This window comes from Trachypithecus francoisi, unplaced genomic scaffold, assembly GCF_009764315.1.
Source record: "Trachypithecus francoisi isolate TF-2019V2 unplaced genomic scaffold, Tfra_2.0 Contig01474, whole genome shotgun sequence".
Classification (NCBI taxonomy): Eukaryota; Metazoa; Chordata; class Mammalia; order Primates; family Cercopithecidae; genus Trachypithecus; species Trachypithecus francoisi.
This window is the reverse complement of record NW_022681435.1, coordinates 2297138-2323574: the sequence shown is the minus strand read 5'-3', so window position 1 is coordinate 2323574 and position 26437 is coordinate 2297138. Positions and strand designations below refer to the sequence as shown.

The 26437-nt window shown below is 39.7% G+C and overlaps 1 protein-coding gene across 3 annotated transcripts in view; it reads left to right on the top strand.

Moving 5' to 3' along the window:
- Positions 1-6883: 6883 nt before the first annotated feature.
- TXNL1 (thioredoxin like 1) overlaps positions 6884-26437 on the top strand; it is a 36301-nt gene continuing 16747 nt past the window's right edge. For all 3 annotated transcript variants that reach the window (XM_033238406.1, XM_033238397.1, XM_033238414.1), the window contains exons 1-3: positions 6884-7238; positions 19457-19553; positions 21447-21620. In XM_033238406.1, coding sequence (XP_033094297.1) covers positions 7141-7238; positions 19457-19553; positions 21447-21620 — 369 coding nt within the window. In that variant the 5' untranslated portion in view covers positions 6884-7140. The remainder of the gene's footprint in view (positions 7239-19456; positions 19554-21446; positions 21621-26437) is intronic.

Genomic DNA, 26437 nt, shown 5'->3' with positions numbered 1-26437 from the left:
GCACATGAAAAGATGTTTAACATCTTAAGTCATTAGGGAAATGTGAGATATCACCTCACCCACAAAGATGACTATTATCAAAAAAATTAAAATTAGCAATTGTTGCTAGGATGTGGAGAAATTGGAACCCTCATACACTCCTAGTAAGAATGTAGAATGGTGCAGGCAGTGTGGAAAACAGTTTGGCAGTTTCTCAAATAGTTAAACAGAATCACCATATGATCCAGCAATTCCACTTCTAGGTATATACCAAAAAGAAATGAAAAGCAGGGACTTGAAGAAATCCTTGTACACCAGTGTTCACAGCAGCATTGTTAACAATAGCTAAAAGGTAGCGACAATCTGAGTGTCCATCAACAAATGAATAAGTAAATAAAATGTGATATGCCCATATAATGGAATATTATTGAGCCTTAAAAAGGAATGAAATAAATTTTCATATATGCTATAATATGGAAGAAATTTGAAAACATAGTGCTAAGTGAAATAAGCCAGGCCAGGTGTGGTGCCTCACACTTGTAATCCCAGCACTTTGGGAGTCTGAGGCAGGCAGATCACTTGAGGTCAGGAGTTTGAGACCAGCCTGGTCAACATGGTGAAATCCTGTATCTACTAAAAATACAAAAATTAGCTGGGCATGGTAATTTTTGTACAAAAATACAAAACTTAGTTACAGGCGCATGCCTGTAACTATCCCAGCTATTTGGGAGGCAGAGGCAGGAGAATCGCTTGAACCTGGAAGGCAGAGGTTGCAGCCTGGGTGACAGAGCAAGACTTTGTCTCAAAAAAAAAAGGGAAAAAAGAAAAAGAAGCCAGTCACAAAAAATAACTGTATGATTCCACTTATATGAGGTGCCTAAAATAAGCAAATTCATAGAGATAGAAAGTAGAATAGAGGCTAGCAGGGATGGGGAAATGGGAAAATGGGGAGTTATTTAGTGGTTACAGAGTTTCTGTTTGGGATGATGACAAGGTTCTGGAAATGGATAGCAGTGAGTGCACTTAATGCTACTGACCTGTGCACTTTAAAACTGGTTAAAATGGGCCAGGTGCGATGACTCATATCTGTAATCCCAGCACTTTGCAGGGCTGAGGCAGAAGAATTAGTTGAGCTCAAGACCAGCCTGGGCAACAAAGTGAGATCTCGTCTCCACAAAAAAATTAAAAATTTTGCTCAGCGTGGTGGGATGAACCTGTCAGGCCAACTACATGAGAGGCTGAGGCAAGTGGACCACTTGAGCTCAGGAGGTCGAAGCTGCAGTGAGCCATGAGCATGCCACTGCACTCCAGCCTGGATGATGAAGTGAAACCCTGTCTCAAAAAAGAAAAAGTTAAAATGCTAAATTTTATGTAAGTATATTTACTCAATATATATGTATATACATATATATGAGGAAAGCCGGCTTCATAATTCCCAAACTCTTGTCTAGTTGTATGCTTAGAATTTGAAAATTGAGCACACATCATTCAATCATATATATACATGGTGAGTAAATATATATATACACATATATGTATATAACAACTATGGGTTGATCACATGTCTATGCCTTTCATTTTAGCCCATACCCCTGGACATGGAGCTATCACAAAAGTGTATACTCCGAAGGACAGGAACATGTAATAATCATCTTTAACTTCTGAGGCTATGGCACAGTGCCTGCCACACGGAGGTCCTGAAGAATTTGTTGTGGTTGTCAGTGAACTGATTCCAATCTTAATTCATTGAACTGTGCTGGCTGTTCAGATAAAAATCAATTATTCCCTTGCTACATTCAAAGGCATGTCACAGCCTTCATCCTTCTGGTCTTTGACAGTTTACTTTTGTGATAGTCCTCCTGATTCTCTGCTTCTCTGTTAACTTTTCTCATTTTACTCCTTATTTGCAGTTGTCTTTAAATTTCTGCTATAACTCTTTGCTTTTCTGTATACTTCCTTATGATCTACTTTAGTGGTATCATCTATGACTGCTATGCTGGAAACTCTCATATATTTATCTCTAGCCTGCTATGTTAATCCTCTAACCTCCAATTTCCCTGGTGTTAAACAATTCTTAAATTTTTATATCAGGCAGAGTCACAACAGGAAAAAGCATATTCAAAATGGGCAATTGAGGATAATTTGGTAAGGGGAGTATTAACAAACATGTAGATAGGGTTTAGGAAAATCAAAAAAGCAATGGTGGGCTAGGCACAGTGGTTCATGCCTGTAATCCCAGCATTTTGGGAAGCCATGGAGGGCTCATCAGTTGAGGTCAGGAGTTGGAGACCAGCCTGGCCAACATGATAAAATCCCACCTCTACTAAAAATATAAAAATTAGCCGGGTGTGCTGGTGGGCGCCTGTAATCCCAGGTACTCACGAGGCTGAGGCAGAGGTTGCAGTGGGCCAATATCACACCACTGCACTTCAGCCGGGGTGACAAAAGGAGAGAGGCTCTGTCACAAAAAACAAACAAAAAAAGCAATGGTGTTGCTAAAGAGAAAATAAAGACAATGACATCAAGGATTGAGCAGTGAGTAGAAAAGCTTAACTGTAACGAAGGGGATTAGATTCATCACACAATTATGCTCTGGGTGGGAAGGGTGGTTCTTTTTAAACCAAAGGATCCTTATTGGTATTAGGAGAGTGAAGTTTCTGGATGTTGTCCATTAGCTGGTGGTATCTGGGCTTACCAATTAGGCTAGTGCTAGGTGGCCAGAGAGAGTTCATGCTATAAGCCTGGGAAGTCCATCTAGGAATTATGACTTCCAAGTACCTGTTTCCTATGGGTGCCTGCCTTGACATTACAGTGGCAAGTGTCTCTGCTCTTAATGTGAAGTATCCAATTCAGTACTATCTTGTCTAGTCAGGTCTAGGTAGCATCAACAGGCTGTCATACCCAGTGTCCACTTCCAGCCCATGCTGAGGTCTGAAGGGAGTGGGTGGATGGGTGGCAAATAGCTGAAAGAACACTCGGGAGGCCGTAGGCAGGTGAAAGATGGTTTTACTCAGCAGCTCTTTTAAACTGTGTGTCTCTGTCTCAGCTGCCTGCTCCAGCTCTGCCACTCCCACACCCGCAGCTGCATTTCCTGGTCTGCAAGGCCAGCTCTCCCTTATAGGGTCAGCAGCTTAATTCTCTCTGGGCATGAGCCAAGTCATGCCTTGCTGTATGTACAGTGTCAGCAGGGCAGTTATACCTTTTACAAACAACAGTGGCTCCAAACCAGGTGATGAGCCTTCTCATGTTATAGCTACATAGCTGTGATTACATAACAAGTGGAGTTATGCGCCTGTGCTCCAAACTCACTGAGTCACACAGTATGTTTACCTCGGCCTATTCTTGACCAAGTCACATCCATTTTCCTTACACTAGGTGACTGGCCCAGAGCTTCTCTGTTGGTATCTGGGTGCTACCAACAGCTAGGAGTGATTTCTACTTCCATGTCTAAAGAGACAATAGAAGACAGTGTTTGCAGGAACCCAAAGAGGGTAATGGTATGACAAGAGCTGTGGCATTTGGTGGAGACACAGACAACCTGTGGCAACACAGCAGGAAGGGAGCTAAGGGAATTACTAACTGGATCTCATTGTCTTTTACCCTCCAATCTCTTCAAGAAGCTCCAACAGAGGATCCTATTGATGCAGTCCATGTAGGCAGGTTCCTAGGGCTGAGAGCAGAATGAAGAAAGGTAGAGAGTAGATCTGGAGGGACACATGGTGTCCCTATCAGAGCTAACTTTTACAATGCCTCTTTTCATCTTGCTTCTCAAGAATCTATAATCTATCTTGTTTTCATAAGCCCTGTTCCTCCCTTCATATCTACTATAGCTGCTGTAGTGGAGACAACTCTACTTGCTTCGTAGGCAAAGCTGGAAGGACAGTTGGAAATAATAATAATCCATCTGTTCTGGATAAACTGTGCTCCCTCACCCCAACCAAATTCATAAGTTGAAGCCCCAACCCCCAACATGACTCTATGTGGAGACAGGACCTTTAAGGAGGTAATTAAAGTTAAGTGGATCAGAGTGGATCCTTAATCTAATAGGACTGGTGTCCTTGTAAGGAAGAGAAACAGATTAGTACTGTATGTGCATGTGTGTGTGTGCACAGAGAAAAGGCCATGTGAAGACACAGTAAGAAGGCAGCCATTTAAAAGTGAAGGAGAGAGGCCTTAGAAGAAACCAATATCAGCAGCACTTGGATCTTGGATTCCCAGTCTCCAGAACTGTGAGAAATACATCTCTTCTGTTAAAGTCACTCAGTCTTTGGTATTGTTATAGCCAAAGACTGAGTTTTTACAGCAACCCTACCTGACGAGCTGAATATACACCATTGTTTATAAACATTTATCAAGTATCTTATGATTTGGTTCTTTATAAACATCATCCAATATAACCTTTTACCATCACAAGCCTAGAAAGCAGGTGTTATTAATCCAAGGCTCACAAACAAGAAGCTGAGGTTCTGAGAGGTTAGTTTGTGCATGGCCATAAAATTTAAGTAGCAAGGCCGGTCATGGTGGCTCACGCCTGTAATCCAAGCACTTTGGGAGGCCGAGGCACGCGGATCACCTTAGGTCAGGAGTTTGAGACCACCCTGGCTAACATGGTGAAACCCCATCTCTACTAAAAACACAGAAAACTAACTGGGCGTGGTGGTGTGTGCCTGTAATCCCAGCTACCCGGGGCAGGCTGAGATAGGAGAATCGCTTGAACCCGGGAGGCGGAGGTTGTGGTGGGCCGAGATCGTGCCACTGTACTCCAGTCTGAGTGACAGAGTGAGACTCCGTCTCAAAACAAACAAACAAACACAAAAAAAACGCAAATGTTTATTATGGGGACTTCTATCTATTAAAACCATTACAATGTGCTGATATCACATGAAAAAGAAATGTAATTTCTGTGCCTCTGGTGTGGCTGGGTTAAGAAATAATTATTTTAGGCCGGGCGCGGTGGCTCAAGCCTGTAATCCCAGCACTTTGGGAGGCCGAGACGGGCGGATCACGAGGTCAGGAGATCGAGACCATCCTGGCTAACACGGTGAAACCCCGTCTCTACTAAAAATACAAAAAAAAAACTAGCCGGGCGAGATGGCGGGCGCCTGTAGTCCCAGCTACTGGGGAGGCTGAGGCAGGAGAATGGCGTAAACCCGGGAGGCGGAGCTTGCAGTGAGCTGAGATCCGGCCACTGCACTCCAGCCTGGGCGACAGAGTGAGACTCCGCCTCAAAAAAAAAAAAAAAAAAAAAAAAAAAAAAAAAAAAAAAAAAAAAAGAAATAATTATTTTAATATGTTTCTGCAACACTTTTAGCTTTCTCTTTTCGCATTTCCTGGGCTTCAACTATCACCCAATCTGATGACTCTCAAATCTGTAACGTCATCCTAGTTCTTTTTCTTTAGTTCCAGGCTCATCCTTCTCATGATCTACTGTATCTCTCACTTGGATGTCCTACAGGCATTTTAACTCATTTTTTAAAAGCTACACGATTGAAATGTTTGAGTTATCTTAAACTCCTCTGTCATCTCACTAAATTGGCCTGATAATTATTTCTCAAACATGTCCTTTCCTCTTCATTTCCACTGCAGATACTTTCATAATTTAGTTCCTGGATCACCACAGTATCCTCCTAAATGAATCTCACTGCCTTCCATCCTCCTTGCTGCTACCTGAGGGCTTTTCTAAAGACATATTTTTCTTCTTTCTTTTCTTTTTTTGAGACAGGGTCTGGCTCTGTCGCCCAGGCTGGAGTGCGGTGGCTCAATCATGATTCCCTGTAGCCTTGACCTCCCCAGCTCAAGGAATCCTCCTCCCTCAGCCTTCCGAGTAGCTGGGACCACACAGGTGCGCGCCACAACGCCCGGCTAAATTTTTGTATTTTTGGTAGAGACAGGAGTCTCACCACACTTGTAATGGCAAAATTGCCCTCAAATTTTTTTTCCATTCTCATCCCGACAAAATCCAAATTCCTTAGCTAGTCATTATCTGACCTCGGCCTTCCCTCCAATTTCATCTCCCCAGCTAAATCCAAAGACAAATAATTTGGACCTAGCCTAATATTTAAAAGAGTACACTGGCGTTAGCCTGCCTTGACTTGAAATGAAATCACAGAACCTACTTCACAGGGATTAAATGAGCTAGTACACATATAAAGAGCTTATCTCTTGCCTGGTACATCATGTGCTAAATACTAGCTATTCTTCTTATCCACCTTCTCAACCCAAGAATTTGCACCTGGTGGTCCCCTTGCCTGGAATATTGTCTCTTACCATCCATCTAACCCTTGCTTCTCTTTCAAGATTCAATCCAGGAGTCAGATTCCTAGTAAGTTTACGCTGCCCCACCCTTCCATCTCGTTAGTCTCCTCCGCTTCCTATTCAAATTATTGTTAGCGTCAGTCACTAGACCGTGAACTTCCTAAACGAGGAGTAGTGTCTTCATCTTTTTGGTCAAAACCTAAAGACTGGTGCACGATACTTTCTGAATGATTGCACAGAAAGCGCCCCATATGTAATGAAGTCTGTTAATAAATATTCCTAAACCTTATTTTGTCTTCTGTGTAGACCTGCCCCGAATACAGTACAGGAGCATCTTCAAAGTACTTCCAGTGGGTGCCTTGGACAGCAGCTAAGAACCCCGGAGTAAAACGAGTTTCCCCTTCACTGTCACAACTCAGACACCTCCTGGGTGAAAGTCTCAGATCTGGGACACGCGGAGGAATATGCGAAGTTTTAAGTCTCAGTCTGCGCCTGCGCACGTGAGCTCTACACGTCTGCCTCTGCGCCTGCGCCGCTCAAGGTAGCGCGAGGCTACTCAGTCGAGGGTGGGACTACGCTTCGCGTTTTGGGATTGGGCGGTGAAGGCCAAAGCGGACGGCGCGGAAATGACGTCACGCCGGCGGCCCTACCGCGCGGTGGCTGCTGGGTGCCGCAAGGCTTCCCTTCCTTCTCCTCTCCCCTCCCCCATCCCTCCCCGCCCCCTGGGCCGCTCCGCTCCCTGGCGTGACTCGGCACTGAGAGTCCCGGGAGAAGGCGCCGCGGTCGCCGCCTGTTCTGTCCAGGCCTCGGCCTTCCTGAGCGTCTCTGCTTCCTCTCCCAGATTGTCTTCTCCTTCAGTTTCGAAGCCAGTGGCGTCGCGGCCACCCTGCCGGGCTCTCTGTGAGGATGGTGGGGGTGAAGCCCGTCGGGAGCGACCCGGATTTCCAGCCAGAGCTGAGCGGCGCGGGCTCCCGACTCGCCGTGGTCAAGTTCACCATGAGAGGGTGAGGCCAGGCTCGAGCCCTGTGGGTCCCCGTCTGTCCTTTCTTGCTTTCCTTTCACTCTTTGTTGGTCCTGGTTTCCTAGCCGTCTGCTGCCTCGGAATGTCCGGCAGTGGCCGCAGCCCCAGGAGCTGCCGGAATTAGGCCTCATTTCTCGAGTGTGAACCCCCATTTATCCACAGGGGGTCCTAAACAGGCTCGGAGGCCTGACTGCCTGGCTTCTCCAGCTCAGTAGATTCCTCACCTGCTCCTTTTCAATCCTCTTACAAACTCTGCACTTGGGGTGTCCCGCCCCTATTCCTTTCAGCCTGTAGGAGTCTCCGCAGCCACCCTTGCCTGAGCCTGACCCCTTCTTTCTGCGGAGCCAGCTGTCATTTGCATCTCCAGAGCTCCAAATCTTAATTTACCGAACACTTTGCTTCTCTTCAGCACCTACATCTCTCAAGCCTTTGAAGATTCAGATGGGGCGATCCAACTAATATGCGTAGCTCTTAGTCCTAAATTTCTGCTAATGCATTTTGAACTAAGTTAACATTGGGTTAGGGTGCTTTTTAAATTAGTTAAAATTTTTTTCCTCCTCGTTCGGCCACTAACTTGTAGCTATGTAAGCGATTGCAACTGGTCACACACGATAGTACATATGTATTACAGGTGGCCAGTTGGCCGGGTGTCTTAGTTTGACCAGGCTCTGTTTTTTCACTAAGAGGACAGGGATCTTGAAGAATGTTAACTGTCTTTGGTAAATATCGACAAAATTACAGGTCGCAGAACAGGTGGACCTTTATAGTGGATGTGTGTGTAATAACATTCCTATGTAAGAATGACGTGTTGGAACTCGGCGTTGAGAACCAAGATTTCAGCATGTGTGTGTGTGTTTCACAGATCTCTCCTTGTGTATGTTGATAGTATTTCGTTAGAAGTATTAGAGGTCTCCGCTTTATTTTCCTTGACCCCTTGGCGTTATTTATACATCTACCTTGGAGCAGTCTACTACTGTTATCACTGTTTATGTAACACACTTTACTGTTCAAATAACTATATAAACACAAAATTCCATTTTGAATTTCAGAGCAAAAATACAAAAGTTTCTAGTACATGGTTTACTAAATGTTGAGTATGTAAATAGTGACGTTAGGATTACATCGTTTTAGGGAATGGATGCAGATACATATGAAAACAAGACTTATTTTTGGACCAGTCTCTTACACTGAATTGATAAAGGATAGTACCTTGCATTTCATGTGGTGGACTAGGTACCCATATGATATACGGAATTTTGCTTTTACTAAATTTAAAAGGATAAGTGATGTCATATATATTAAAATACCTAAAAGGAATGTTAGAATTCTATAAATGTGTCTTCTCATTTTTAGCAATTTTGTAATGTCGGTATTCTTAATAATAGGGGAATACCTGTAGTACATTAAGTATCTAGGCCACAGTGGAAAAGGGAAGATATGATTTCAGTAAGGAACCTCACCTCACTTTTAGTTCACTTTTCTAATTCTGACCAGTCGAAGCTTTTATACTTTTGTTCCTCAGTGATACATTGTTTTTCCCACTTACTATAGCAGTGGGAGAGATAATAGAATAATAAAGATTGATTGAAGTGAGAAAAGTGGGGAAACATTGCTGCGAAGGAAGGTTTTTTCTATCAATGTGGTGTCATTTAAGCATAAGCATAACTGCAGAAATTGATTGGTAAAGATCTATTACTTTTGAAAAGGTATTTTAGTGGAATTAAAATTCTTTTTCTTTGTAAAAACTGAGGGAAAATTAATGTTTGAATTTGGAGTAAGTTCAAAAGCGTATATGTTTATAAATCTGTTAAGAGTATTGTATTTACCTTTAATATTCCTCGAACTTACTGGCCATTAATACATCCTGTCTAAATTCATTGTCAATAGGACCCCAGATTTATGTATATGAGGGATCAGTATTAGACTCAGAAAGAACTGTATTCAGTAAAATCTTGTAAGAAACCTCTTAGATCAAAGTTAATATGTCCCAGTTTAGACTGAGGGCATAGTTTCTCCAGCATCTATTTAATTTCCTTTCCAGCCCTCTTTTAAACCTTTTTTCTTTTTCTTTTTTTTTTAACTTCTATGCTTTATCCACTCTCAGTCTAAATTTTACTAAAATGATGCATAGATTGTTTTCCTGTGTAAGAATCTTTAGTGCCTTATGGTAAAATATATCTAACATAAAATTGACCATTTAGCCATTTGTAAGAGTATAACTCATTGGCATTAAGGACAGTCAGCCCTCTGTCCATGGATTGAACCAAATGGGGATAGAAGATATTAGGGAAAAAAATTACATTTGTGCTGATCATGTACATACTTTTTTTCTTGTCATTATTTTCTAAATACAGTATAAAAACTATTTACATAGCATTTACATTAAGTATTATAAGTAACCTAGAGATGATTTAAAGTATATGGGAGAATGGATGTAGGTTATGTGCAGATACTATGCCACTTTCTATCAGGCCCTTGAGCGTCTGTGATTTAGTGTCTCGCTGGAGGTCCTGAAACTAATCCCCTGCATACCCAGACTTGACTATACATTCACAATGTTGTGCCACCATCACTACTATTTCCTAGAACTTTAGACAGAAATTCTACATCCATTAAAGGGTAACTCCCCATCCTTACTTCTCCAAAGGGACAAAACTGTACCCATTGAGCAGTAATTTGCCTCTCCCTATCTACCTCCTTGGTAACTTCTATTCTGCTTTCTGTCTCTATGAATTTGTCAGTTTGGGGCACCTAATATAAATGAAATCATAACATTTGTCCTTTTGTTTTTTGACTTCACGTAGCATAGTGTTTTCAGGGTTCATCCATGTCTTAGTATGTCTCAGAATTTCATTCTTCTTTATAACTGCATAACATAATCCATTTATGTGTATGGCAAATTTTGTTTACCCATTTGTTTTTTTGATGGACATTCCAGTTGTGTCTTCCTTTGGCTGTTGTGGATAATGCTGCTATGGGACACTACTATACAGGGATCTCTGCTTGCTTGCCTGCTTGCTTTTCTTTTTTCTCATTTGTTAGAGACAGGGTCTTGCTCTGTTGCCCAGACTGGAGTGCAGTTTTGAGATGATGGCTCACTGCAGCATTGAATTCCTGGCCTCGAGCAATCCTCCCGCATCAGCCTCTCAAGTAAATGGGACTACAGACACATGCCACCATGCCCGCTAGTTTATTTTTTGTTTTAGAGACTAGGTCTCACTTTGTTGCCCAGGCTGGTCTTAATCCTGGCTCCAAGCGACCCTCCCACTTCAGCGTCCCAAAGTGCTGGGGTTACAGGTGTGAGTCACTGCACCAGGCCTTCTGTGCCCATTTTTGAATTGAGTGGTTTGTTTCTGGGTTGAGTTGCAGGAGTTCTTTGTATATTCTAGATGTTAATATTTAATTTGCAAATACTGTGTCACATTCTGTGGGTTGTCTTTTTCTTGATGGTGCCCTTTGATGCATGAGTTTTAAATTTTGATGAAGTACAATTTATCTATACTTTTGTTGCCTGTGCTTTTGGTGTCATATTCAAGAAATCATTGCAAGATTCAAAGTCATGAAGCTATCTCCCTATCTTTTCATCTAAGAGTTTTATAGTTTCAGCTCTTAAGTTTAGGTCCTTGATCCATTTTGAGTTAATTTTGGTATATGTCATAAAGTTAGGGTCCAATTCATTTTATGGCATATGGATATCCAATTTTTCCAACACCGTTTATCAAAAACACTGTCTTTTCCTCATTGAATGGTTAGCACCCTTTTCCCAGAGTGTTTTTTAAGGATTAAAACAGTCAATGCTTACATATTCCTTAGTCTGTGTAAGGAACTTGTTTAAGCTCTTATATTGACTCATTCATTCCTCAGAATAACCCTAACAACTGTCCCTGTTTTACAGTTGAGGACATTGAGTCACAGAGAGGTTAAATAACTTGTTTAAGGTCCCATTAATAAATGCATTGTTTGAATTATAAAGTGCTGTTCTTGATCTTTGCAGCCTAAGGAGAAAAGAAATGCACGTGCATCTCTGTGTATCCGCACAGAGCCTGACAATTTTTGATATGCCTTTGCTTGAGTAATTTACACCTCTGCCTGCAATTCAGTTCACTCTCTGATACTCTTTTTGGTAACATTTTTAAAGGGGTGTCTCCAAATTGTTACTTATGCCCAGATACATTTTACTGGTTATAAGCAGTACCAGTTTTGTTGTTACTAAGTGGTTGAAAGAATATACATTGTGTCATCCGTCATCCCAGTCTCCCGGCCCCTACCCCATTAAACAGTGTGAATGATTTTTTTTTGAGATGGAGTCTTGCTCTATCGTCCAGGCTGGAGTGCAGTGGCATGATCTCAGCTCACTGCAACCTCCGCCTCCCAGGTTAAAGCAATTCTCCTGCCTCAGCCTCCTGAGGAGCTGGGATTACAGGTGCGCACCACCACACCCTGCTAATTTTTGTCTTTTTAGTAGAGATAGGGTTTCACCATGTTGGTCAGGCTGGTCTCAAACTCCTGACCTCGTGATCTGCCGGCCTCAGCCTCTCAAAGTGCTAGGATTACAGGCATGAGCCACCACACCCAGCCAGTGATTTTTATCTTGAATTGATGAATATATCAGTTTTGTAGATAATGTTTACCATGCACTGCATTTTTTTTTTTTTTTTTGAGACGAGGTCTTGCTCTGTTGCTCAGGCTGCAGTGCAGTGATGTAAACATGGCTCACTTGCAGCCTTGACCTCCTGGGCTCAAGCAATCCTCCCAACTCAGCCCCAGCAGTAGCCGGAACTACAGACATGCACCACTATGCCTGGCTAATTTTTAAATTTTTTTGTAAAGATGGGGTTTTGTCATGTTGCGCAGGCTGGAGATACATTGAATTTTCTTAAAGCAGATCTGCCTTTGTAGTTTGTTAGGGTTTGTTACAATCTAAGAAGGATGTCAGTGTATGTTAGGATGTTGAATTCTAGTAGTTACGATAGCTTGCCCAAATAACTAAATATATATTAAACATATGTTAATTACATACCACAGAATTACTGATGACCGAAGGTAGTTTATTGAAGTGCAGAGTTAGCAGGCCCAGTAGTCCGTAGGAACCAGGCAGAAAACGTTAGCAAGTGAAGTAAGTAGCTGTAAGACGAGGGCATATCGAAGCCTTGGAGAACAGAGTTGCTTTATTTGTTAACTTTTTATTGAAGTGCAAGTATACAAAAACGTGCAAGAAATAGATCATTACCAGCACCCCAGACTCCCAGCACCGTCCCAGGCTTCTTTCCCACTATTCTTGAATTTTAACACTACAGATCAGTTTTGCCCGTATTTGAACTTTATAGAAATAGAATCATACAGTTACGTGGTTTGTCTGGCTACCTTTCAAGAGTGTGTACACAGTTTAATCTTGGCAATTGATTTGGAAGTAACAATGAAAGGCACTGTTTAGTACACTGTTTTGGACTTTTTAGCATAGTAGTTAAGAGTTGGGTTCTGGGATCTAATTCTGGCTTCGTAATTTGTTCTTGGGAGTCATAAAGCTTAAGTGAGGTGACATGAGTTTGTGAATGCATAGCATATAGTAACTGCCCAATGAATGCTAGCTGTTTTATGTAATTAATAATACCAGTTGTGATTAAGCCTGCCCATTAGTAAATATAGCACATGTATAAATTGCTTAAAGTTTTACCCTGCAGGAAAAAAGAAAAAGAAAAAAAAAAAAACTTTAACCGTGGCTTTAGAAAGCATATTTTTATTATCCACTTACCAGTTGTGTGTGTTGACACAAGTTGTTGCTCAAGATAAGACACTGGCTACTGTAGCAAATAGGGAAGGACATCTGGTTCATGAAATGGAATTTATATTGTATTATGACTGTAGAAAAAAGTGTATTTAAAAAGAAGCTAATGTTCTTTCAAAGAAAGCTGATCTTGGATTGTATTTAGGAATTGCCTGTTTTAGTGATGGCCCTGCCGCCAGCTAGGATGTTTGGTGTTGGGCAGGTCATCTTCTGATCTTCAGTTCTTACTTATTGGTTAATTTTATTAGGTTATGTCTGTTTTAAAGTTTTAGTTCTGTGGGTTTCTTTTTTCTTTTCTTTTTTTTTTTTTTTGAGGCAGCATTTCGCTCTTGTTGCCTAGGCTAGAGTTCAGTGGCTCAATCTCGTCTCACTGCGACCTCTGCCTCCCAGGTTCAAATGATTCTCCTGCCTCAGCCTCCCAAATAGCTGAGATTACAGGCATGCGTTACTAGGCCCAGCTAATTTTGTATTTTTAGTAGAGATGGGGTTTCCCCATGTTGGTCAGGGTGGTCTCGAACTCCTGACCTCAGGTGATCCACCAACCTTGGCCTCCCCACAGTGCTGGGATTACAGGCGTGAGCCACTGTGCCTGGCTAGGTTTATTTCTTTATACATTGTAGAAAGCAGCTTACTGTATTCTTTTTCTCAAACAGCATAACTCAGAATCCTTCTAACATATACATTTTATATATTGTACTAAGCAGGTAAGTTTTCAAAGAGAAAGTTTAGAGTAGAAAAAATAACTTTTTTTTCTTCATTTTAAATGTCTGGACTAGGTGATCTCTTGAACCTTTTACAACGAAATAAGAAATCCTAGATTGTGCAAAGGGCTGCTAATCAGATTAAGGTGTGTGCAAGAGAAAAAGGTGTAATTCTGAAATTCAGGCATACTGGGTGCATAATATTTTAGAGCTGGGAAAAGTTCTTGGAGAGTCCTTTTATCTTATACAGAGAAATCAGGGGACTTGTTCATGATCTCAGCTAATGGAAATTTGTTTACTCTCAACTGCTCATATTAAGGAGACAAACATCTTATGTAAAATGATCAGTTGGCTGGGCACAGTGGCTCACACTTGTAATCCCAGTACTTTGGGGTGCTGAGGTGGGAGAATCACTTGAGTCTAGGAGTTCGAGATCAGCCTGGGCAACATAGACAGACCTTGTGTCTACAAAACATCAAAGATTAGCAGGGTATGGTGGCACATGTGTGTAGTCTCAGCTGCTTGGGAGGCTGAGGTGGAAGGATCACTTGAGCCTGAGGGATTGAGGCTGCAGTGAACCGTGGTTATGCCACTGCACTCAACCTGGATGACAGAGTGAAACCCTTAAAACGAGCAAAAAAAAGACAAGAAAAAATGATCGATTTATTTGAATGATTGTTTTGTGAAATTGCGCTGCTGTATAGATTTGTGCCTTTGTATATATTTATGCTTTTTTGCTGATGTATTTTGATTTTTGACTAAAGTTCCAACCTATGATGGCTAACTAAAATTAAAGAATCTAGATAAAGTCTTGAAACAGTTTTTTGCACAGTAACCATAATTTTAATAGTCTGTTCAACTGCAAGATGTATGTCTGTAACACCAGTTAGCTCATCAATAATTGATGAATAGAGAGATGTCAGTGTGATATGGAAGTTGTATTGGTTCCTATGTGATTTATTCCTAGGTAGTGAAAAATAGACACAGAAATAAAACCTTCATCTGGAAGCAGAAAGCTCTCAGCCACACAGGCAAATTCCCTTTCTTGTTTATTTTGAGAGACTTAATGAAGTTAAATAAGAGTGCCTACACCTAGCGCTTGTTCCCCAGAAGGGTTTATTTTCAGTGTTGCATTTTCTCTTGTTCCTTCCTTAATGGCAGCCCCACTGGCTCAGAGCTCCACTTCAGTCTGATTTGTCACAACACCTGTAAGCATCATTTCCAGTTGATTTTGTTCATTTCAGATATTCCCCAGGGTAGCTTCCAGCTCTGAGCCACATGGTGGGATGTCCATCTTTTTCCTGAATCCTAGTTACTGTCTTTTTTTTTTTTTTTTTTTCTCCCGAGATGGAGTCTCGCTCTGTTGCCCAGGCTGGTGTGCACGATCTTGGTGACCTTGGCTCAACTACAACCTTCCGGGTTCAAGTGATTCTCCTGCCTCAGCCTCCCGAATAGCTGGGACTACAGGTGCCCGCTACCACACCCGGCTAATTTTTGTATTTTTAGTCAAGACGGGGTTTCACCATGTTGGCCAGGCTGGTCTTGAACTCCCAATCTAAAGTGATCCGCCTGCCTTGGCCTCCCAAAGTGCTGAGATTACAGGCATGAGCCATCATCGAGCCCGGTTTAGTTACTGTCTTTCTTAGTGATCTTGTTACAAAATTGCATGGGTTTCAAGTAGTTTGCCACAAACTTATTTTTCCCATAAATTCTCTTTTTGGTGTGTGTTTTTGCAGGAGGGTGGTTTTCATGAATGGATATATTGTACTATAGCATGGATACCTCTGTAATTTGTGATGCCTGTGTAAATGCAGTTAACACTAAATTCTTTATTCTCAACTCATTTAATATTTTAAAATGAAAATGGCTGTTCATCACAAAAAAGCAAAGAATACAGAATTATGGATACTAACTGTTCATTGTGCCTGTCTCTGTCTTTTTAATATGCATTTACGTATATACATAGGTTTGAACTGTGATCCTAGAGAATGTTTTATAATGAAAATTTCTTGCCTCCCGAACACTACAAAGTATCAGGCTGGGGTGCAGTGGTGTGATCTTGGCTCACCGCAACCTCCGCTTCCCCAGGTGCAAGTGATTATCCTGCCTCAGCCTTCTGAGTAGCTGGGATTACAGGCATGCACCACCATGCCTGGCTAGTTTTTGTATTTTTAGTAGAGATGGGGTTGCACCATGTTGGCCAGGCTGATCTCTAACTCCTGGACTCAAGTGATCCGCCCATCTTGGCTTCCCAAAGTGCTGGGATTATAGTCGTGAGCTGGCCCCTGTCATAACTTTTTAAACTAGTTTTCCATTGATTGCCGTTTAAATTGTTTTCTAAGTTTTCACTATTACAAGCATGTTACATTGAACTTCCTTATACTACATGTTATTGTGAAATAGAGTAAGTGTTGTTAAAATGGAATAGACTTTCAGAAGGGAGATTATTGGATCTTGGCTTGTGTTCATTTAAAATAGATGTGACCCAATCAATGGCCTTTGAAAAATGGTGTAGTGATTTGTATTCCCATCTATAAAGTTTAAGACTAATTTTAGTTGACTGTAAATATTATTTTCTTAGATTTTTGGGGTATGGCTTCAGGATAACACAAGGTGAAATGCTGATTGAAATGTTAAGAATGTGGAATTGATCACAACTTGAGTTTTAACATTTGTTTTTATTTTGTGCTTTAGAATTTGCTTTTTCTTACATTTCTGTATGAAAAATCCAACATTTTTCTTATTTCTACAAACTTTTATTGAGACATACATGGCACACAATTAGAAATGTATAGTTCAATTAATTTTCACAAACTGAACACACCTATTTAATCAGCTTCCAGACAAACAAAACATTGCTAGCCTCCGGAAGTCTTATTCTATCAGTAACTCACTAAGGTAACCATTGTCCTGATTTCTGATACCATTGATAGGTTTTGCATGTATTTGAACTATATATAAATAGTCATGTAGTATACGCTAGTAGTTGCTTTCTTTCCTCAACGTTATTTGTGAGGTTCATCCATGTTTTTGCAAGAGGTTTTACACCAGTTATTTTCATTATTGTGTAGTATTTCATTGTATAACTATAATTAGCTTACCCATTCTTTTGTTGACAAGAATTTCATTGTTTCTAATTTTTGACTCTTACAACTGTTACTAATAATACTTTTTCAAATGCTCTAAGGTAAACATGTCTCTTAGATGCATCCCCCAGGAATGTTGATGTGTTAGTGTATTTCTAACAGTTTGTTTTTTTCCCTCCAAAATGATTAATACCACCTTGCACTGTCACAGTATATAAAAGTTTAGTTGCTCTGCATTCTTGACAATACTTCATTCTTGTTGTAGCTATTTTTGTGGAGTTGGTTTTAATCTGCATTTCCCGGGTATCCCTGGTGACTAATGAAGTAGAACATCTTTCCTGATGTATAGAAAGTTTTTGACTTTATTTATGGACTGTTTGGATAATCTCATTTGTCAAGTACCTATTCAAGAGTTCATTCTTTTTCTTTTTTTTTTTTTTTTTTTTTTGAGGCGGAGTCTGGCTCTGTGGCCCGGACTGGAGTGCAGTGGCCGGATCTCAGCTCACTGCAAGCTCCGCCTCCCAGGTTTACGCCATTCTCCTGCCTCAGCCTCCCGAGTAGCTGGGACTACAGGCGCCCGCCACCTCGCCCGGCTAGTTTTTGTATTTTTAGTAGAGACGGGGTTTCACCGTATTAGCCAGGATGGTCTCGATCTCCTGACCTCGTGATCCGCCCGTCTCGGCCTCCCAAAGTGCTGGGATTACAGGCTTGAGCCACCGTGCCCGGCCCATTCTTTTTCTTTTGGGGTTCCGTCTTGTCCTTGTTTTGTAGGAGTTCTTTACATATTAGAAGTGTAAGTCCTGAGACGGGCGGATCACAAGGTCAGGAGATCGAGACCATCCTGGCTAACACGGTGAAACCCCGTCTCTACTAAAAATACAAAAAAAAAACTAGCCGGGCGAGGTGGCGGGCACCTGTAGTCCCAGCTACTCGGGAGGCTGAGGCAGGAGAATGGCGTGAACCCGGGAGGCGGAGCTTGCAGTGAGCTGAGATCTGGCCACTGCACTCCAGCCTGGGTGACAGAGCGAGACTCCGTCTCAAAAAAAAAAAAGAAGTGTAAGTCCTTTGATTGATATGTTTTGCAAATACTTTTTCCTAGTCTCTTAAAGGCATTTTTTGATGAATAAAAGGTTTTAATCTTCCAGTTTATCAAATATAGTCCAGTCTGTCAATCCTTTTCTTTTTTTAAGTACTTCTGTATAAGAAATCATTGCTTAGTTTGAGGTTTTGAAAGTATCTTCCTGTATTTTTTCCTAAAACCCTCATTGTTTCACCTTTTACATTTAGATCTACAACCCATCTGGAATTCGTTTTTGTGTATGGTGTGTTGAAATTCATTGCTTTTCCTGTATGAGTAAACAGTTGATCTAGCAGTATTTATTGAAAAAACCATCCTTTTCCCACTGCAATGCTGCATGAAGTTTTTCAGACATCAGAGTACTGTATGTGAGATGGGTCTGTTTCTAGATTCTTCTTTAAAAAGAAAACTGATTTGATCAGTTTGCTTATTCTTGTACAAGTACTGTATTCTCTTAATAAAGGTTTATGATAGTTCTTAAGATAATATTTTTTTTCAGATTAGAATCTCAAAACAACTTGGGCTGTCCTTGGTATTTCTCTATAATTTTTAGAATTGAAATTTGTTAATTTCTACAAGGAAACCTGCCGAGACCTTACATCAGTTGTAAAGATCAAATTGAGAAAAATTGGTATGTTGGCAATATTGAGTTTGCAAATTCATAAGCAGAGTAAATTCCTCCATTTATTTAGGTTTTCTTTAATTTCTCTCAGTGAGAACAAAGCTGGAAGACTTAACACTATTAGATATGAAGACTAAATATAACATCTAGGCTCATTAAGACAGTATAGTATTGATACAAGTATATATAAATAACTTATTCAAATAGACCAGAGAATCAGGCCTAGGGTTGTGGTTTGTACCTGTAATGTCTGCACTTTGGGAGGCCCAAGGCAGGAGGATCACTTGAACCCAGGAGTTTGAGACCAGCCTGGGCAATATAATGAGACCCTACTTCTCAAAAAAAAAAAAAAAAAAAAAATTTAGCTTAGTAGCTGTGTGTGGTTGCAACTACCTGGAAGACTGAGGTGGGAGGATTACTTGAGCTTGGAAGATTGAGATAGACTGCACTGAGCCATGATCATGCCACTGTACTCTGGCCTGGGTTACAGAATGAGACCCTGTGTCCAAAAAAAAAACGGGTGCGGTGGCTCATGCCTGTAATTCTCCCATCACTTTGGGAGGCCGAGGCAGGTGGATCACCTGAGGTCAGGAGTTTGAGATCAGCCTGGCCAACCTGGTGAAACCCTGTCTCTATTAAAAATACAAAAATTAGCTGGGCGTGGTGGTGGGCACCTGTAATCCCAGCTACTGGTGAGGTTGAGGCAGGAGAATCAACCTGGGAGGAGGAGGTTGCAGTGAGCGGAGATCACCCTATTCTACTCCAGGCTGGGCGACAGAGTGAGACTCCATCTAAAAACAAACAAAAAACCAGATAGTCAAAAGCCAGCAATATCAGTGTTTGTTCTATTTTATGTTTAATTAACAAGTGATTTAGAATTACAATCTTTAGTGTTATTTTACTTAGTGTTCCTTTTCCTTTTCTAACAGGTGTGGGCCATGTTTGAGGATTGCCCCAGCATTCAGTTCTATGAGTAATAAATATCCACAGGCTGTTTTCTTGGAAGTCGATGTACATCAATGTCAGGTAAGGGAAAGGAATCTTTTTTTTCTTTTTAATTTACTTTTGAGTAAATTTGAAATCCAACATTAATATTCTTCATTTATCTCTTGATGCACGTAGTACTTATTCCTTTGAAGATAGGAGGATGTTATGTTGATGTCATTATTACAGATGTCGTTAGGCTGCATTAGTTAAGAAGAGTAGCACATTATTAATTGCTTCAGGTTTGTATTAATCACCTTCTGATATAAAATTAATTCGATGTTGTTAATAGGTCACCCAGCAGTTCTTTGTAGTACATTTCCTTATGTTTTGCAAACCTAGAATTGTATCTTCTACCCCCAAGGCATTGGCATTATATAGCAGTGGCAAGGAGTTCTTAGATGTAGTTTGAATTGATCAGTTTGTAATCTTATCTCCAAATCGACACACTGAGCAGAAACTTTAAAATGGATGATTACTGTTGATTGAGCCACAGTGTTGTAGGTGAATTGCCCTGATTACTTAGTTGGGATGGTATGTGACAGTTCTGTATTTGTATATGCAGAAATGTGGGGAATTGTTAAGGAAAAAAAAATGGAAGGCTCCTTCCAACACTAAAAAATAGAGTCTTTAGTTCTAAGAAACAACTCTCTAGCTCTGCAGCTTTATCTTTGTTAAATTTCTGAATGGGGAAAAAATTTTAGAACATTACATAGTGTGTAGTTAACTTTGGAGATTTGTTGAAAACCCTACATTATACACATTTATGTTTCAGCACTTAGTTGCATATTATTGCACTGTGTCTTTGGCCCCTGATTTAATCACTATTTCTGAAATGAAAGTGCTTTCTCCTGGAGCTGTTCTGTCAGGTATTGTAACCACTGGCTATATGTGGTTACTGAGCACTTTAACTGTGGCAAATTCATGTTGAGATGTACTGAATATATAAAATACAGATCAGATTTTAAAGACTTAATTAAAAAATGTAAAATATTGCATTGTCTTTTATGTTGATTAGATTGAAAATGCATGTATTAGGTTTGCTGTAATATTAAACTTGATTTTACTTATTTTACTTTTTTTATTATAGTTAATAGAAAATTTAAAATTGCATGTGTAGCTCACATGTACTACATGTCCATTGTTTTGGGCAGCACTTTCCTGAAAGGTCATAGTTTTTTCACGTAGAGGCTTTGAGAAGACATTCCTATGTTATCTTTATGTTCTTTTTCTTTAAAAAGTATAGTTATGATTTTCATAATATTGGAATATGTAAGGTGCTGTATTTGCTTTACTGTTTCCTTTATATTTGTCATGAAAAGTTTAAACTGGGATACTCAGTGGGTATTAGGTAATTTCCATTCAGTAGTTATAGTCTTATACGATTGTGAAGCTAGCACAGAATTTAAAAAGATAGCTGTTAGAATGTGTTTGATGGGTGACCGAAAGTCATTTCTGTAAGAGTGACAATTGGGTGACGGTGGCAGTGCAAAATACATTACCTCTTTTTCATAGGCAGATTGGCTACCAGTTTTCAGACATGCACTTTTTTCTAGTAGCAGTGGTTTGTGTTGACTTTATCAGTACCCTTCTTGGTTATTCTTTTTGAGAAATAATGTAATTATGAAAGACCTGTCTGGTGTAAAGCAGAATTTCTGCACTGGAAGCTAATTTTTCTACTAGATGATGTATTTAACAGTAAAAATGATAAAAGTGTAGGGAATGTTCTTTATTGTGTGTGTAAAGGTAATATAGCTATGCCTAAAGGGGAACTCTCTTAGGAACAGGTCTGTTTTGTCCTTAAATAACAAAATTGCAGTATTTTACATGTTTTTAGTTTATGCTTATGATATTTAACTTCCATAAAGGTGTAGAATGAATATTCAAAGTGGTTTAAGATTTAATTCATAACACTGTCCAACTTGCCAATTCTAGGGAACAGCTGCCACCAACAATATATCAGCAACACCTACATTTTTGTTTTTTCGAAACAAAGTGAGAATTGATCAATATCAAGGAGCAGATGCTGTGGGATTAGAAGAAAAAATCAAGCAGCACTTAGAAAATGACCCTGGAAGCGGTGAAGACACAGATATTCCAAAAGGCTATGTATGTAGACTAAAAAGTGAAATCATAATATATAATATTTTGTACATGTCATTATTTGGTTAAAATGAAATATAACTGTTTTCATGTTCTATCTCTTATTGGTTTAGAATGCTTTTAAATAAGAGCTTTCAAATTAAATTTATTAGCTGACTATTGAGTTTTGTCTGTATGTACATCTGTGTGTTAAGCCTCTATCATAAACCATTTTTCCTAAATTCCTCCTGATTTTCTTTGCCACGTTTTCTTAATCTGCTTTCTGAACTATTTTAATAGCCATTTAAAAATACTAGCTTTATACTCTTTTTTCTCCAAAAATGAAGTATGCATTGGAAATTTTTTTTTCACTTTTTGACAGTTATGTAAAATGACTTACAAGTTTTAATTATGGCCATTATATATTGAACTCCTTTTGCTGCCACTTACTTCCTGTGGTTTTACATTTTAAATGTATGGCCTCTTTTCTGGCACTCTTTTTTTAAAAAAAGTGTAGTTACTGATTTCATTTTAGAATCAAATTTGACTTTAGTATCACATGTATTATTCTAGGTTTTAAGAGTAACTTACTCCAAATAGCAACATAAAGACTAAGAATCTAAAGGATAGTGTGTGGAAACTACAGGGTGTGAATAGTTAGAATGCAGCATTTTTAATATAAGAGCTATTCAAGAAGGAAGCAAACTTTGGAAACAGCACTTCGTGGTATTAGATTTTTTTTATACAAATAGGTAAATCCTACATACTAAGAGATATATATAGTTTTTAATTTCTCTGTTTATAAAGTTACTGCACTGGCATATCAAGGAATGAATTTTTGAAAAAGTTACCTCAGTTAAAGCTATTTTTTTTTTATTTTGTTTTGGGGCAGAGTCACTCAGGCTGGAGTGCAGTGGCACGATCTCAGCTTACTGCAACCTCCGCCTCCAGGGTTCAAGCCGTTCTCCGGCCTCAGCCTCCCCAGTAGCTGAGATTACAGGCATCCGCTACCATGCCCGGCTAATTTTTGTATTTTTAGTAGAGACAAGGTTTCACCATGTTGGCCAGGCTGGTCTCGAACTCTTGACCTGAGGTGACCCATCCGCCTTGGCCTCCCAAAGTGTTGGGATTATAGGCATGAGCCACTGCGCCCAGCCAAAGCTAATATCTTAAACAAGGTATAACAGGCATATTAAAACAGATCTGTGTCATGGAACTACAAGTCCTCTCTATATCATGCCAAATGAAGAGATGCTATAGTCCAATAAAAATGAGAGATTCTTTGTGTATGTGTGTGTAGTGGGAGATTGGAAGGGTGTCAGAAAGCATCAGTAATGTGATACCAGCATTAATTTAGGCAAGTACAGTTACTGTTTATTTAAAATACACCTGTAATTTGAAATTGTAATGTCCAATTAGGAAGTATGAACATATCGTTTATGTCAGGGTTGTTACATCTTTTGGACAGTTTTGGAAATCATTTAACTTGTAAACCATTGTGTTTATGTCTTTGTATTTTTTCCCTTTATTACTAAGGGTGTTTACATTAAAAAGTCTTAGGAGCACAACAGTCTTGTTGCCTAGCTGCAGGCTTACTCCTTTACACATCAGCTGTGGTATGAGTGTTTTGGCCTCAGATAGGAAATAGACAGGAAAAAATGAAGTTTTAAGAAATAAAAACTCAGTTTTTGTGCAAATGTTATGGATGAAATATGAAAAGCTGTTTTTTTAAATGTCCCTTTTTTTCTGTCTGGTGTCAATCAAGACATTAAAGTTTTGAACTATTTATTTAGGTCTTACAGAGTTATTCAGTATTTAAAATTGGTAATCGTATATAACCGTGATACCATTATAACTCCAAGAAATTTAATGTTGATACAGTATTTCTAATTATTCTACATTCAAATTTTCTTAGGTATACCCCAAATATTCTTTATGGCTGTTTTCTACCATTTAGGGTCAAATCAAGGATGATGCATTGCATTTAAGTTGTCCTAATTAATATTCTTTGGTCTAGAAACTTTTCTCTGCGTTTTTTTGTCATGGTTTCCCGTTTTGGAAGTCTAAACCAGCGCCAGTCTAGTCATATGGTGGCCAGTAGGCGCACTTTTCTATTCAACATTTTCTTATATGACTAGTGCAACTGAGGGACTGAATATTTAATTTTATCTAATTTTAATTAATTTAATTTTAAATTGCCTCTTGTGGCTAATGAGTATCATATTGAATAGCATGGGTCTAGGCTATCTGTTTTATTTATTTATTTATTTATTTATTTATTTTTGAGATGGAGTTTCACACTTTTGCCCAGGCTGGAGTGAAGTGGCGCGATCTACAACCTCTGCCGCCCCTTTCGCCCCGGCCCCACCATCCAGTTGAAGCAGTTCTCCTGCCTCAGGCTCCCAAGTAGCTGGGATTACAGGCATGTGCCACCACAGCCGGCTAATTTTTGTATTTTTAGTAGAGGGGGGTTTCACCGTATTGGCCGGGCTGATCTCAAACTCCTGACCTCAGGTGATCCACCTGCCTCAGCCTCCCAAAGTGCTAGGATTACATGTGTGAGCCACCGTGCCCAGCTAGGATATCTGTTTTAGAGACAGTTGCATATTCTGGATTTACCTGATTATTTTCCCATGATTGGCATGTTGATTATAAAGGTAACGACATTTATTTCTCATTGCAGGTTTTCAGAATGTGTCAGTTTCCAGTTATGTCAAATATGCAGTGTAATAATGCCAGTTTGTCCCAGACAGTGTTGTATATTGTATAACAAAATACTTTAATGCAGCCCTTTAAATATGTTTTGTGAGCTGGGCACGCAGTGGCTCACACCTGTAATCCCAGCACTTTGGGAGGCCAAGGTGGGCGGATAACCTGAGGTCAGGAGTTCAAGACCAGCCTGGCCAACATCAGAAACCCTGTCTCTACCAAAAACACAAAAATTAGCCAGGTGTGGTGGCACACTGCTGTAGTCCCAGCAACTCAGAGGCTGAAGCAGGAGAATCGCAGGAGGCGGAGGTTGCATTGAGCCGAGATTGCACCACTGCAACTCCAGCCTGGGCAGCACAGGGAGACTTTGTTGCAAAAAAAACACACACACACACACCCACACATATATATGTTTTGTGTGCCCCACAATAAATAAAAATAAAAACTATTGAGAAGAATTTACCCACCTAGTATTTTTATCATTTCGGTATTGCAAGTCTGACTGTAATGTTGTCTTAATCCTAGATATCATATTGAAGTGACATATAGATAGGACGGAAGACAAAAACATTTAAAAGATTTTGTCAAAACTGCCCTTTTAAGGCAAATGTTCATAATGCTCCAAATAATTCTGCTATAGTAAAACTTTGCTCTGTGGCCCTTCTTTCTTCCCTTCCCATCTTTTAAATTGGCTATACGTTACTCTGAGTAATACATTTACTATGACATTTTAGCTTTGAAAGCATTTAGGCTGTTTTATGTATAACTAGAGGTCTATACTAATGATTATTACCATTTTCATATTTACTTGACATACAAAGTTTTCTTCAGTCTTTCAGAATTATGTATGTATGTATTAGTATCTTCTCTTTAAAAAACATAATGAAAGCCCTTTGCGATAGAGAGGTGAACATGTGACTCATCTATAATACTTGATAGACTTGAAAAGTAATCCTTGTTTAGATGAAATGGATACTTTTCTAGAAAAATACACTTTTACCAAAATCAACTCTACTAGAAGCAGAACACCTGAATAGACCAGCACCATAGAGAAATTGAAGAAATAGTTGTAAAGATTTCTTCCATAAAGACTTCTATGACTTTACAGGTAAATGTTGCCAAATCCTTATAAAGATCAGGTAATCTGGTGTTACTGTAACTACTTCAGATCTTAAGTAAAAAGAAAACTTCTAAATTTATTTTTGAACTATGACATTGATCTGATAATTTGACAAAGTGTGCACCAAAAAAGAAGGCCACAGACCAGTTTCAATTATGAATATTGGTGTAAAACTTTTAAATAAAGTGTTAGTAAACAAAATTCAATAATATCATCATGGGCTGGGTGTGGTGGCTCACACCTGTAATCCCAGCGCTTTGGGAGGCTGAGGTGCGCAGATCACTTGAGGCCAGGAGTTGGAGACCAACCTGGCCAACGTGAAACCCCAACTCTACTAAAAATACAGAGATTAGCCAGACGTGGTGGCACACGCCTGTAATCCCAGCTACTCAGGAGACTGAAGCAGGAGAATCACTTGGACCCAGGAGGTGGAGGTTTCAGTGAGCCAAGATTGCACCAGTGTACTCCACCCTGGGCGACAGAGTGAGACTGTCTCAAAAAAAAAAAAAAGAAAAAACAAAATTGAGTTTTTTTAAAGCATGTAAGAGATGTTTATGTTAGGAAGTTTACTTAATCTGTGATGTTAGTAGACCTATGGAAAAAAATCATGATCTCCAAATATGCAGAAAAGGCATTTGACAAATTTAAATACCCCTTTATTCCTAAAGCATTCAGTAAAATCTTAATAAGGGAACACTGGAAGCATTCCTACTAAGGTCAGAAACAAGACAAGCATGACCAACTGCTGTTAACACAACTCAGACGTTGTGTGGGAGGTATGGAAGTGTTAGTTTACAGTATACAGAGATGGACATGTGCTGACTGACATCACAGGGAAGCAAACAGTAAAATCCAAAGTATTGAGAAATCTATAAGCTAAATGACTAGATTATTTCAGAGACACATGAACCAAATATAATTTATTTTATATATATATATATATATATATTTTTTGGAGACGGAATCTTGCTCTGTTGCCCAGGCTGGAGTGCAGTGGTGCGATCTTGGCTCACTG